Raw genomic sequence first — 13,118 nt, 5'->3', positions numbered from 1 at the left:
CTTCTTATGAATGACATAGCTGTGTGGAGTTTACTTCATGAAGGTGGGAGTGTGCTGTACAAGACCACTAGTTCTACTCTGAGTAGCACCGCTCAAATTCTGCTATCAACCCCCTCGCCTCTCCCTCTCTTCTTCTTTCTCGTAGCCGGAGCTTGCCGGCTAGTAAGAGGAGGGACCCTTTAAATACTGTTGGGTCCAGGGGACTCTTTACTTGCTTGGTAGGCTATTTATTTTGGTGCACTGTCTGTTCATTTTATGATAAATTGTGATTTACCACGATGCTTGGCCACTTAAAAGCTCTGTATTCCTGAATGTGAGAATGTTATGCTAATCTGTGTCTCTAATCCTGGATTAATTCATGTGAAATATTTGCAGAATATACAGTATGGATTGCGAATTCTAGTTCACAATTTATTTTATTTTTATTATTTTATTTTATTATTATATTTGTAGACCGCCCCATCCCCTAAGGGCTCTGGGCGGTGGACAACAAGCGTCATAAACAATACAGCAATATCAGTTACATTTAAAATCAATCAATCAATAAATACATAAGTTACATAAAAATTACAGCGTTCTATGCAAGTCACATGACGTCCAATATAAACAATGAATGATGTTCTGGTTTATTTTTTACTTTAAACAGAAGAAGAAGAAGAGTTTGGATTTATATCCCCCCTTTCTCTCCTGCAGGAGACTCAAAGGGGCTGACAATCTCCTTGCCCTTCCCCCCTCACAACAAACACCCTGTGAGGTGGGTGGGGCTGAAAGCTGTGACTAGCCCAAGGTCACCCAGGAATAAAAAGGGAGTGTTAATGACTGATTTTAGGTATTTACGGGGTTAAAGGATTACAAAGCATTTTGTATAAGTGAAAGGTTAAAGGTACTAACTACTAATGCTTACTCAATTTTTTAAAAAGTCATGACCTGTGTATCCTGGCAGTAGCCTTGATATCTAGCTGTTGAATATGCCTATGCAGTAGAAATGGTCCATCGGATCCATGTTTTAATGAATTTGTGTCTTAATCTATTTTGAGTATTGAATGTATTAGCCCTTCAGAATATAGTTAACAAACAGTGGTGATGGTGAGTATTCACTAAACTGTAGTGACCACTCATGATTTCACAGTTGGCATCAAGTCCTGTCGTTTCCTCTGTGGCTGGTTAGCGAAGGTAGAAAACGGGATAATTCTCCCTGTTGGGCTGTTTTAAAAACATGTTTTAGAAATATGGTCAAGTTCCTTGTTTAAGGGAAGTCTCCTTCTTTTGATTTCTAGAAACAAAATTAAGTATTTGAAAGTATTAAGTATTTGACAGGCAGTCAATTAGAGGAGAAGTCGTTGTTTCTGTTTGCAGCAGAAGATAGGACTTGCTAGAATGAGTTTAAATTATGGGCAGAAAGATACCAGCTGGAAATTAGGAACTTTTTTTTTACAGTAAGAGTTTTTTGCAGTAACAGAGAAATTATTAATGCCCCGCCCCCGGAATGCCCGGCTACGCCCCCTTTGTGCCCCGCCCAGCCCCATTGGCGCTACGCCACTGTTTGAATCCCACCACCATGGGGACCTGTGACTAAAATGTTTGGATCCCACCACTGCTTAGGCCTGATAGGTGGGCCAAATCTTTGGAATCTGCCCGAAGCCTGACCTGTTCCCCATGAGGCATGTTTAATGATCTGAAGAAGAGCAGAAGAAGAGTTTGGATTCACAGCCCGCCTTTCTGTCCTGTAATGACTCAGCTGACAAGCTCCTTTCCCTTCCTCCCCGCAACAGGCACCTTGTGAGGTAGGTAGGGCCGACAGAGTTCAAAGAGAACTGTGACTAGCCCAAGGTCACCCAGCAGGCTTCATGTGGAGGAGGGGGGAAACAATTCCATCTCCCCAGACTCCTCTGCTCTTAACCACTATACCACGCTGGCACAAACTAGGTAATTCACCTTATTCTACACCCTTCTTTCCCCCATTACTTCCTGCTTTTCCTATTTCTGCTTCTAAGCAGCAACGGGACTGCTTTGATGTGGCGGCGGCGGCTGCTGCTGCTCTCCCCATTAAAATACCCTATAGCCGCCCCTAAAGACTGCAAATATATTGTTCCCTTCCACGTCGCGTGTCTTCCTGATCCTCTTGGCGTTTCTGCTGCATTTTCTGCTTCCGAGTCTTCTGTGCAGCCCCCGGCCCCCCAGGTGCGCAAGAGAGCCGGTGGGGGGAGGCAGCCTGGGCGGTGCAGCGCGACCCTCCCCGCGCACCCCTGGGGGGCACTCACCCCCTCCCCTCCCCGAAGCCCCGCCCCAGAGCAGAGGGGGCGCAGCCCATGCCGGGGGGGGGGATGCGTGGCTCCAGCCAGTGAGCCCGGCCAGGTGGCTCTCCGGGCGGGGGGGGGGGAGGAGGAGGAAGAGGAAGAAGAAGGGAGGAGGAGGAGGTCTTTTCCCGACACGCCCCGAGCCGGGGGGGGGGGGTCCCTGGGCTGGCTGCCTCCCCCGCTGCTGCCCTTGCGAGGAAACGGGCGCCCCCTCTGCGGAGGAGGAGGAGGAGGAGGAGGGACCCCGTTGTCCGAGGAAGGCTGAAGGGAGGAGGAGTCTGGATTCCTAGAGGGGCCTCGAACCAGGAGTGCGGCTAGAGCGGCCGGCCGAGGCGCAGGTGAGCAGCCCAGGGAGGAACTCACCTGTCTGGTCCAAGGGGCCCCCACTGCTTGGAAGAGGGGAGGGGTGGGGGTCTCCTGAGGTACCCGCCCTCTTCGCCCCCTTGAGCACCCTGACCCCCCCTCCGGGGGCGCCTCGTTGCGGTCAGAGCCCCCCCCCGAGCCCCGCCCTTCTCCCCGCAGGCGCCGCTGAGCTCTGCCCGGGACTCCCCCCCCCGCTCTTGGCCCCGCCTCTCCTGGGGCTGCCCCTGCTTGACTCTCTTTCCCCGGCCCCTCCTCTAGCCGGACCTCCACTTTCCGCCCCCCGCCCCTCCTCTGGCCACAGCCTGGACCCCCCCCCCCCCGGCCCCGGCGGGGAGCTGAGCCCGGGGGCGGGGTCGGGGGGCGCCCAGATCAGCCGCAGACCCCTGGGACGCCTCTGCAGAAAGGCGGGCCGAACCCCATCTGGAAAAGATTGCTTCTGCCGCCGGGGAGCCGGGGGGGGGGGGGGGGCTGGAGAAGCCCAGCTGGATCAAAAACACCCCCCAGATTGAAAAGCTCTGAATGAGCATCCCGGGCAGGCAGAGCATGGAAAGGTGGAGAGGCCGGAGAGTTTGCAGTCAGAGTTTGCAGCGCAAAAGGTGCCCTTCAAAGGTCTGGTCTTCAGTTGCCCCACTCAGACTTGTGCCCCACTTAGATTTCTCACCTTCTCAGCTCCTGAAAGGACGTGAGGCCCTTCAGACTCCCCAATCTGGCCTGCCTGCCTTCCCTCTTCCTTCTCCCTCTTCCTTCTCCCTCTTCCCCATGGAGGCTCCACTGGTTCCCATGAACAGGCCCAGCTGCTGCTTGGATCTTCTGCAGTTGTCCGTGGCAGGATTGGGGCCTTCTGGGGCTCCTAAGTGGCCCCGCCCTGCTTCCGATCCCCCAGCTTTCCCTTTCCAGCTTTCCCACCCCTGGGGAAATTCGCTTCCTGCTCCCACGCAAGGCTCCCCGGCTGCTCAATGCAGCCTTTTGACAGCGTGTTCTTGGTTCATGGGCGCTTTTATGAAGCAGGGTGGGTGAGCGCGCGAGGAAGTCTCTCCGCTTGGTTTTTGGAAGGCCAGGAGGAAGAGATGGGAACCTGCCAACGCTTGCTCTGTGCGCTGCTGCTGCTCTTCCCTGCTCACCATCTTTATGAACCTCATTTGTACCCCACTTTTCTTCCTAATGGGGACCCAGAGTGACTCCTGCCTTTCTCTGCTCTCTCCCCACAAGAGCTCTGTCAGGTGTGTCAGCCAGAGGGGGGGTGGTGGTCACTGAAACCAATTCACCCAGCAGGCTTCGGTGGCAGGATGGGGGTTTGAACCAGCGTCTCTGAGATCTAAATGGGTATTCTAATAATGACATTATCTGCCCACCCATCCTGCTACCCCATATGGGCAGCCACCATCCCCGGCCTTGACCAAAGGCCACCCTCCCCCACTACAACCAAAGAACGCTTTTTTACATCAGGCCGTCACATTATAGAACAGTGACGGCAAACCTATGGCACGGGTGCCAGAGGTGGCACACAGAGCCCTCTCTGTGGGCACGCGCAAACAGAGTTCATCATGTGGGGGGGAAATTGCACACACACACACACACACACATACAACTAGGTTGGCCTGGGCCGTTGGGCTCGATTATTAGCATTAAACCTAACACCGAGTTTTGGGGAAGCAGTGCAGATAACCCTGTTAAGCGTTGTTAAACCCCACTAATTTTCATGCAAAGAACTAAAGCACGATCCTTTACCTGGGAGTAAGCTCGGTTGCTGGCAATGGGGCTTGCTTCTGAGTAAACCCTCCTAGGGTCATGATTCACCCGTTCGAAGAGTTGCATGGTTGCTTCAAAGCAAAGCTGACAACTACCACCAAGCTTACTCCCGAGTAACGCACGCCTCGGAGCCAACCATTTTTCCTAAACTGAAACCTCAGTATTCAGGTTAAATTGCCATGTTGGCACTTTATGATAAATAAGTGGATTTTGGGTTGCAGTTTGGGCACTCGGTCTCGAAAAGGTTCGCCATCACTGTAATAGAACATGTCAACTCACAGATCAGAACACAGTCAGGGGCACACAGCAGAGATTTAAAAAAACTGGCATTTTCAAAATGCCTTCAAAATGTTTTATTGCTGCTGTGAATGATGTTTTATTACCCTCCACTCATTCCTTTGCATTTCTCCCAAGCATTGCCAGAAATAATAGCCAATTTGGATTAATATCCAAATATCTGGATTAATATCCAAATATTTGGATTAATATCCAAATATTTGGATTAATATCCAATTTGGGTTAATATCCAAATATACTGTAATGTGCTGGAAAGCTGCAATATGTTGCCACAGGAGGTGGGGATGGCCACTAACCTGGATAGCTTTGGACAGATTTATGGAGAAGTCGATCTATGGCTACCGATCTTGATCTGAGGTTGCAAATGCCTTAGCAGACCAGGTGCTCGGGAGCAGCAGCAGCAGAAGGCCATTGCTTTCACCTCCTGCACGTGAGCTCCCAAAGGCACCTGGTGGGCCACTGCGAGTAGCAGAGTGCTGGACTAGATGGACCTCAAATGCAGTTCACAGATATCATACTGTGCTTCTGCTAGAAAATAACAGGTAAAGGCCACAGATTAGCTTTTGTTTTGATTAGCCCCCTCGTGAAGCCTCTGCTAAACTGAAAGTAGAAAGCCGTCTTTTCTTTCAAAATTTACCAGTGCAATTTTCATGATCTCTTTACCGTTCCTTCTGGCTCCATCCCAGCCCCTTGGCCAGTTTCCCGCCCGCTTCGTGTAGGAGCCAATGAGAAGAAGGCTCATTTGCATGCAGGCTCTGAGGGTGCTGGGGGGCAGTTTGGAGGAAATATCCTTTTGAAGGGGCAGAAAGGGAGGAGGGCAAATTACAAAATAGTGATTTTCAGATGCCCCGAGGATGCTGGGAAACTGTAAAATGAAATTGGGACTCACCGTAACATGAAAGGTTCGCTGATAGTGGAGACATAAATACCAAGCGGAGTGAGTTTTCTATATATGAGAAACAGAGTGAGAACAGGTGAGGAGGAGGAGGACGATGACAAAGGGGCACAATTGGGCAGAGCAGGGGGCGGGGCACAATCGGATGTTTTTGTGACTCACACGGGGAGTGCCCGGGGCATTTGTCCCCGGATGTCCCCGTGGGAGCTTCGCCACTGCCTGCTACTTTTTGACTCTTTTAACAGCAGAGGTAACACCTCTGCTGCTCCGTGGGAAGGCCCTGCGGAGCAGCTTTCGCTAACTAGAGCTCCCATGAAGACGCATCATTCCAGACTCACGCGTGCAGCCTCTAACTCCACACCCGTTACTCTTGGCTTTGCAGGAGGTCACAGACCTGACACGGGCCTTCACAGGTGAATCTGGCACAGGTGTGAGGCGACAGGTGCAGGTGGAAGGCTCTTTGCAGAGGACACGAGGATGAGGGGGGAACCAGTCCAGACTGCCCCCGAATCCAGGGGAGACTCGGATGTCCCCAAGGCTGGAAACAGAAGGGAACTCTGGGAAGGGAGGATGCAGGAGAGCCCGGGAGACCAGGGCGTCCTCCCTCCAGACGCGGATCGCCAGCACTTCCGGCACTTCTCCTACCGGGAGGCGGAGGGGCCCCGAGAGGTGTGCAGCCGACTCCACCGCCTTTGCTGCCAGTGGCTGGAGCCAGAGAGGCGCAGCAGGAAGGAGATGCTGGACCTGGTGGTGCTGGAGCGCTTCCTGGCCGTCCTGCCCCCGGAGATGCAGAGCTGGGTCAGGGAATGCGGGCCGGAGAGCAGCTCCCAGGCGGTGGCCCTGGCGGAAGGCTTCCTCTTGAGCCAGGCGCAGGACAGGGATCAGGACCGGCAGGTGAGGGGGTTTCCTCTGTGTAGTCGTGGGGATGTGATTCAGGTTACCCTTGGAAGCCACATGGCTGACTACCCCCCCTTCTCCCTTTTCTCACCCGCCTCCCCTTTCTTGGATCTCTGCTTCTGTTTCAGGTGCAGGAGGAGACCGCGCAGGGGCCTTTCCACGGAGCAGCTTTTCTTGGTAAGATTGACAGGGGTGACGCTCTTTCTGGGCGGCCTCCTCGGGAGTAGTGGGGGTGCTCTGATGCCCACTGGTCCCATGTGGGAACGATTCTCCGCTCCCCCCTTCTCAGATCAGAAGTTTCATTTGGGAAGTCAAAACGTAGAACCAGATTTGAATCACTGCCAGGCCATTGGACAGACACAGGAAGGGAGTCGAGCAAAAGCAGCCTCCAAACTCAAGCGATGACAAGTAATGTCAAAAAACTGTGGCTGTAGTGCAAAAATTGCAAAGCATATTGCACTGGGCCAACATAAGAATAACAAAATCACAAGTTTTCCAGAGATCTTTTGCCGTAGCAACTGTCCATACTTCTATGTCAAGATTAAAACTAATATTTGGCAGTATGTCATCGCTGTACTCCCCAATCTATCAATATGATATTCTGTAATTATTACTACCGTGTTTCCCCGAAAATAAGACAGTATATTAATTTTTGCTCCCAAAGATGCGCTATGTCTTATTTTCAGGGGATGTCTTATTTTTCTGTGTTCTGTTCGTCAGGCATGCTTCCAAACAAAAACTTTGCTAGGTCTTACTTTCGGGGGATGCCTTATATTTCGCACTTCAGCAAAACCTCGACTATGTCTTATTTTCTGGGGATGTCTTATATTCGGGGAAACGGTATCAATAAAAATTATTATCTATTTATTATTTATAATACCAATAACATTTTTGTTTGTGCTGGGCCTTTCCAACAGGGAATAAAGGTAGAATATACAAATTATTAAATGGCTCTTTAGTCAGTTAGGAAGCAGGTTGGAAAATATAACATCAGGCAGGCAGAGGATTACAAGGTGGGATATCCGAAGCAAAAAACGATCCACAATAAAGATGGAAGGATAGTTGAGACCATTAGCCAAGACGGGGAGAATCTTGTCCCCCCTGTGGAACTAAAATGGAAAGTCCCAGGAAAACATAAAATCCCACCTAATTACCTTTTTATCTTTCTAGGAGGTGCCCTAAAACCTGCAATTGATCCTTTGCCATCCCTTTCTGGCAAAGCGGCTCCCGTGCAGCCTGATTGGGTAAGTGCAGAACTGTGGATCATGCCCCTGGTTCGTTACCCTAAGTAGGTGGTCTCCATTTTAGTTGGAGGAATTAGCTGGAGGCAAAAGGCAAGGGAGGGTATCTAGGATCCATAACCGATGTATATCAGGAGCTCTCCCTGGTGAGACCTCTTAAATGAGCAGACTGTTGTGCAGTTGAAATGAGTTTCATTAAATAATTACGTAATAAGAACAGGAAATGTGTCTCAGGCAATGAGCACACCCACCCGTGAAGCGAAGAGGAGCTGGCCCAGAGAAAAGGGTGACAGTTACCAGCCTCCAAGGGACGTCCCAGGAAGGCAGTGTGGAAGCCGGCAACGGCCAGCATTCCCAGGAGCAAAGAGAAGAGCCCACGTCCAGGTGGGAGTGCATGCGTCAATCCAGAACACACACACACTCACTCACTCACTCACTCACTCACTCACTCACTCACTCACTCACTCACTCACTCACTCACTCACTCACTCACTCACTCACTCACTCACTCACTCACTCACTCACTCACTCACTCACACTCACTCACTCACTCACTCACTCACTCACTCACTCACTCACTCACTCACTCACTCACTCACTCACTCACTCACTGCAGATGGCCAAAGGACCAGTATTTTGGAGGTGACAGGAAAGCCAAAGAATTGATTTTCTTGGGTTGATGAGTCATCAAGGCCCCACAGAATGCCTGAATACTTGAATACTGATTGATTGGTTGATTGATGATGTGTGCAGATAGGGTAAGTAATAGCGTGCTCAGATTGCTGACAAAATCAACTTGGGGTGACGCAGTGGGGGTTAGCCAGCCCCGTCCACCAGCCAGGCACCCCACAGGGCCAGTGGAAAAGCTCAGCGGCCAGCAGCCCTCCTGCCCAAGGTTGGCACAGAAGTCAGATCCCAAAAGTCCCCGAGGGACACCCATTTTGTGGGGAGCAGGGCCTTGCCCTCGTGCCAGTCTTTGGCCCCCGTGCCTGAGCCGGGGGAGGGTTTTGACTGCTTACAGGGCGCTCCCCCCACCCTCTCTAGGCCAGGGAGGGTCTCTCTGTGCCTCTTTCCCCTGGCTGCTATCCGTCCTGCTCCCCAGAGAGAAAAGAAAAATGTCTGATGGAGGTTCGAATCCTGAACATCAACATCATGTTATCGTGCTTTTTGGATTACCCTCGGAAGGGCAAGAATTCTTACGTGAATATGGTTTTCCCGTTGTCTCTCTGTCTCTCTGCTCTCAGGGCCTGGTGACCTTTGAGGAGGTGCATGTTCAGTTCTCCGAGGAGGAGTGGGCTCTGCTGGATCCGGACCAAAGAAGGCTTCACAGGGACGTCATGGAGGACAATTGTCAGAATGTGGCCTCTCTGGGTAAGGCTCTCCTTTCCCTTGACTGACACACGCTGAGAGCAGAAGTCACTCCTTCCAGGAAGCCGGGATGGCCCAGGCTAGCCCGATCTGGTTAGCTCTCGGAAGCTGAGCTGGATCGGTCTCAGTTGGTCCTTGGTTGCCCTCCTCTGGACCTGTTCCAGTTTGTCAATATCCTTCTTGAATTGTGGTGCCCAGAACTGGACACAATATTCCATGGGAGGTCTGACCAATGAAGAATAGGGAGGTGCTATTACATCCCTTGATTTGGACACTCTGCTCCTGTTGATGCAAATCTGAAGTACATTGGCGTTCTTGGCTGCCACATCACACTGCTGATAGATGTTCAGTTTGTGGTCCACTAAGACTCCCAGATCCCTTTCTCATGTACTGTTGTCAAGCCAGGTGTCGCCCATCTTGTACCTGTGCATTTCATTTCTTGTGGCTAAGTGTAGTACCTTACATTTATTTCAGTAGAAATTCATTTTGTTGGGTTTGACCCTGCTCTCTACTCTGTCCAGGTCATTTTGAATTCTGACTCTATTAGCTGCCTCTTCTAATTTGGTGTCATCTGCACATTTGATTAGCATGCCCCCTACCTCCTCATCCAAGTTACTGATAGAAATATTGAATAGCGCTGGGCCCAGGAGAGAACCCTGTCGTACCCCACGAGTCACTTCTCTCCAGGATGAAGATGAGCCATTGGTGGGCACTCTTTGTGTTCAGCCACTCAACCAGTTACAAATCCATCTAACAGTAGCCTTGTCTAGCTTGTTTGCAAGAATATCAAGGGGCTCCTTGTCAAAAGCTTGACTAATATCGAGGCATGCTACACCCACAGCATTCCCTTCGTCTACCAAGCTTGTCACTTTATATTTGCTGTAATCTTTTGCAACAGCTTTGCTGTAATTCAGTAGCTGCTGCAGACTTTAAAGTTGCTGTGATTTTTGATAACAGCTTTGCTGGAATCTATGAATCACAAGCTGGTTTTCCTCCCTAGGACCAAATTAACCAAAGTAAATTTGCAATATGATCTCCAGTGCCTTTTCCTGAAACTCCCAAACAGAGAAACCCCCAAGTTCAAGCCTACTTGGAAAGAAATATTTTTCCCTGGGTCTGAAATGGTAGGCAGGTAAGCTCCAGGTGAGCTGTGGGCGGCTAGGGAAGGATGGGGAGAATATTCCCCAGATGAGGGGCTGCTATTGAACTTGCCCAGCCTCTACTCACCACCTGCCTGAGCTCTGTATTCACGGCCACTGAACACAGGGGCTGGGAGGCCAAACCTACCTGGGAGTGCAGAGTTCAGATTCAGTCTCCAAAGTCTGGGGGTTTAGCTCTGTTTCAAAGTCGTCTCCAGTGAATGCAGTAAATTCTGTGTTCAAATAAAGGAGCAGACTGGACAGAGGTCCCTCTAGTCCACCATCCTGTCTCATATAGGAGTCAACTAGAGTCCCAGGAAGGTTCACAAGAATAAGATAAGATCCAAAACATCTCTCTTCAGAGAGAGACTGCCTCTAAACATGGAGGTTCTACTGAGTAACCAGCAGCAGATTAACACAGGGGCAGGATTTGTCTCTCCTTCAAGTAATTCCTGTTAATGGTTTTCTTTACTTGATTCTCCTTTCATTTGAAGGTCTTACCAGTCTTTTCTCTTTATTCCAGAGCAGGATGGTCTCCAGAGCAAGGCCATGGGAGAACTACAGCACCGCCTGCACGATGAAAAGCAGCAGAAAAGAAACACTGAAACCCAGTGGAAGCTTGAGAATGAATATTCTGTTTCTTGGGTTGCTGAATCCCAGGTGGTTGATCCACACCAAAGATTTAATACAGGGGAGAAACCTCACAAATGCTTGGAACATAGAGGGAACTTAGTTTGGAATGGAAACCTTACTGACCATCCACAACTCAGAACAGGAGAAACACAAAAATGCCTGGAATGTGGAAAGATCTTTGCTCAGAGTTCACCACTCACTGTCCTTCAAAAAATCCACACTGGAGAGAAACCATATAAATGCTTGCAGTGCGAAAAGAGCTTTTCTCAGAGTTCACAACTTATTATCCATCAACGTGTCCACACTGGCGAGAAACCATATAAATGCCTGGAATGTGGAAAGAGCTTTGCTCGGAGTGACAAGCTAGCTGCTCATCAACGAATCCACACTGGGGAGAAACCATATAAATGCTTGGAGTGTGGAAATAACTATGCTCAGCGTTCACAGTTCATAATCCATCTACGAATCCACACTGGAGAGAAACCATATATATGCCTACAATGTGGAAAGAGTTTTGCTCGGAGTGATAGCCTAGTTGCTCATGGACGAATCCACACTGGGGAAAGACCATATAAATGCCTGGAGTGTGGAAAGAGCTTTGCTCGGAATGATAGCTTAGCTGCTCATGGACGAATCCACACTGGAGAGAAACCATATAAATGCTTGGAGTGTGGAAATAGCTATACTCAGCATTCACAACTTGTTATCCATCAACGAATCCACACTGGGGAGAAACCATATAAATGCTTGGAGTGTGGAAAGTGTTTTGCCCAGAGCTCAAAGCTTACTATCCATCAGCGTTGCCACACTGGAGAGAAACCATATAAATGCTTGGAGTGCGGAAAGAACTTTGCTCAGAATACAGAGCTTACTGTTCATCTACGAATCCACACAGGAGAGAAACCATATAAATGCTTACAGTGTGGAAAGAGCTTTGCTCAGAATCCACATCTTACTGCCCATCAACGCTACCATACTGGGGAGAAGCCATATAAATGCTTGGAGTGTGGAAGGAGCTTTTCTCAGAATAGAGAGCTTACTGTCCATCAACGAATCCATACAGGGGAGAAACCATATAAATGCTTGCAGTGTGGAAAGTGCTTTGCTCAGAGTTCACAGCTTACTAGCCATCAACGCTACCACACAGGGGAGAAACCATATAAATGCTTGGAGTGTGGAAGGAGTTTTGCTCAAAATACAGAGCTTACTGTCCATCAACGAGTCCACACAGGGGAGAAACCATATAAATGCTTGCAGTGTGGAAGGAGCTTTGCTCAGAGTTCACAGCTTACTAGCCATCAACGTATCCACACTGGGGAGAAACCATATAAATGTTTAGAATGTGGAAAGAGCTTTGCTCGGAATAACAACCTAGCTGTACATGGACGAATCCACACAGGGGAGAAACGATATAAGTGCTTGGAGTGTGGAAAAAGTTTTGCTCAAAAAACACACCTTACTGTCCATCAGTGTATCCATACTGTGGACAAACCACACAAATGCATGCAATGCGGAAAGAGCTTTGCTCAGAGCTCAAAGCTTACTATCCACCAGCGCTGTCATACTGGAGAAAAACCATATAAGTGCCTCGAATGTGGAAAGAGCTTTGCTTGGCTTAACAGCCTGGCTGGTCATCGACGAATCCACACTGGGGAAAAACCATATCATTGCTTGCACTGTGGAAAGAGTTTTACTCATGGTTCACATCTTATTGTTCATCAACGAATCCACACAGGGGAAAAACCATATAAATGCTTGAATTGTGAAGAAAGTTTTTCTCGTAATGACAAGCTAAAAACCCATCAACGATTGCACACAGGGGAGAGTAGTCACATAAATGCTTGGCCATTTGGAAAAGGTTTGCCCAAAAGAAATATATTAAAGTGCACAGAGAATTAACACAGGATGTTAAGCATATAAATGGTAAACTGTGTTTTGCATCTGATAATTCACACAGGAGATAAAGCATACAAACGTTTTCAATGTTGCAAGATCTTCCGCCTTAAGATCAGCCACTTCAAATATCGTCGTCTAGAGTTTTTGTGTCAAATGGTGGTGTTTTGGTTCGGCAGAATTTCTTAAGGTTATGATTATGTTCTCAGTGGGATACTATCGTTGTATGGTTGTGTGTTATTCCTGCTGTTATCCACCCTGACCCATGTTCATGGGAGTGGGTGGAATATAAATAAAATATTATATGAAATTGCAGCTGTTAGATCTTCAGCTGGTGTTGGCCTTC

General features: G+C 49.3%; 1 protein-coding gene across 5 annotated transcripts in view; it reads left to right on the top strand.

Moving 5' to 3' along the window:
- Positions 1 to 13,087, top strand: part of LOC125431790 (zinc finger protein 420-like) — a 50,958-nt gene extending 37,871 nt beyond the window's left edge. Inside the window, exons 1-6 of one of the 5 annotated variants that reach the window (XM_048494908.1) lie at positions 2,421 to 2,635; positions 5,984 to 6,495; positions 6,627 to 6,675; positions 7,669 to 7,742; positions 8,984 to 9,110; positions 10,770 to 13,087. In XM_048494908.1, coding sequence (XP_048350865.1) covers positions 6,079 to 6,495; positions 6,627 to 6,675; positions 7,669 to 7,742; positions 8,984 to 9,110; positions 10,770 to 12,778 — 2,676 coding nt within the window. In that variant the 5' untranslated portion in view covers positions 2,421 to 2,635; positions 5,984 to 6,078 and the 3' untranslated portion in view covers positions 12,779 to 13,087. Of the gene's footprint in view, positions 1 to 2,420; positions 2,636 to 3,239; positions 3,257 to 3,862; positions 3,881 to 5,983; positions 6,496 to 6,626; positions 6,676 to 7,668; positions 7,743 to 8,983; positions 9,111 to 10,769 lie in introns of those variants that run through there. The other 4 variants (XM_048494909.1, XM_048494910.1, XM_048494912.1 and 1 more) reach the window with 4 other exon arrangements.
- The last annotated feature ends 31 nt before the right edge of the window (positions 13,088 to 13,118 follow it).

Source organism: Sphaerodactylus townsendi, linkage group LG04 (assembly GCF_021028975.2).
Source record: "Sphaerodactylus townsendi isolate TG3544 linkage group LG04, MPM_Stown_v2.3, whole genome shotgun sequence".
Classification (NCBI taxonomy): Eukaryota; Metazoa; Chordata; class Lepidosauria; order Squamata; family Sphaerodactylidae; genus Sphaerodactylus; species Sphaerodactylus townsendi.
This window is presented reverse-complemented; position numbering and strand designations above follow the sequence as displayed.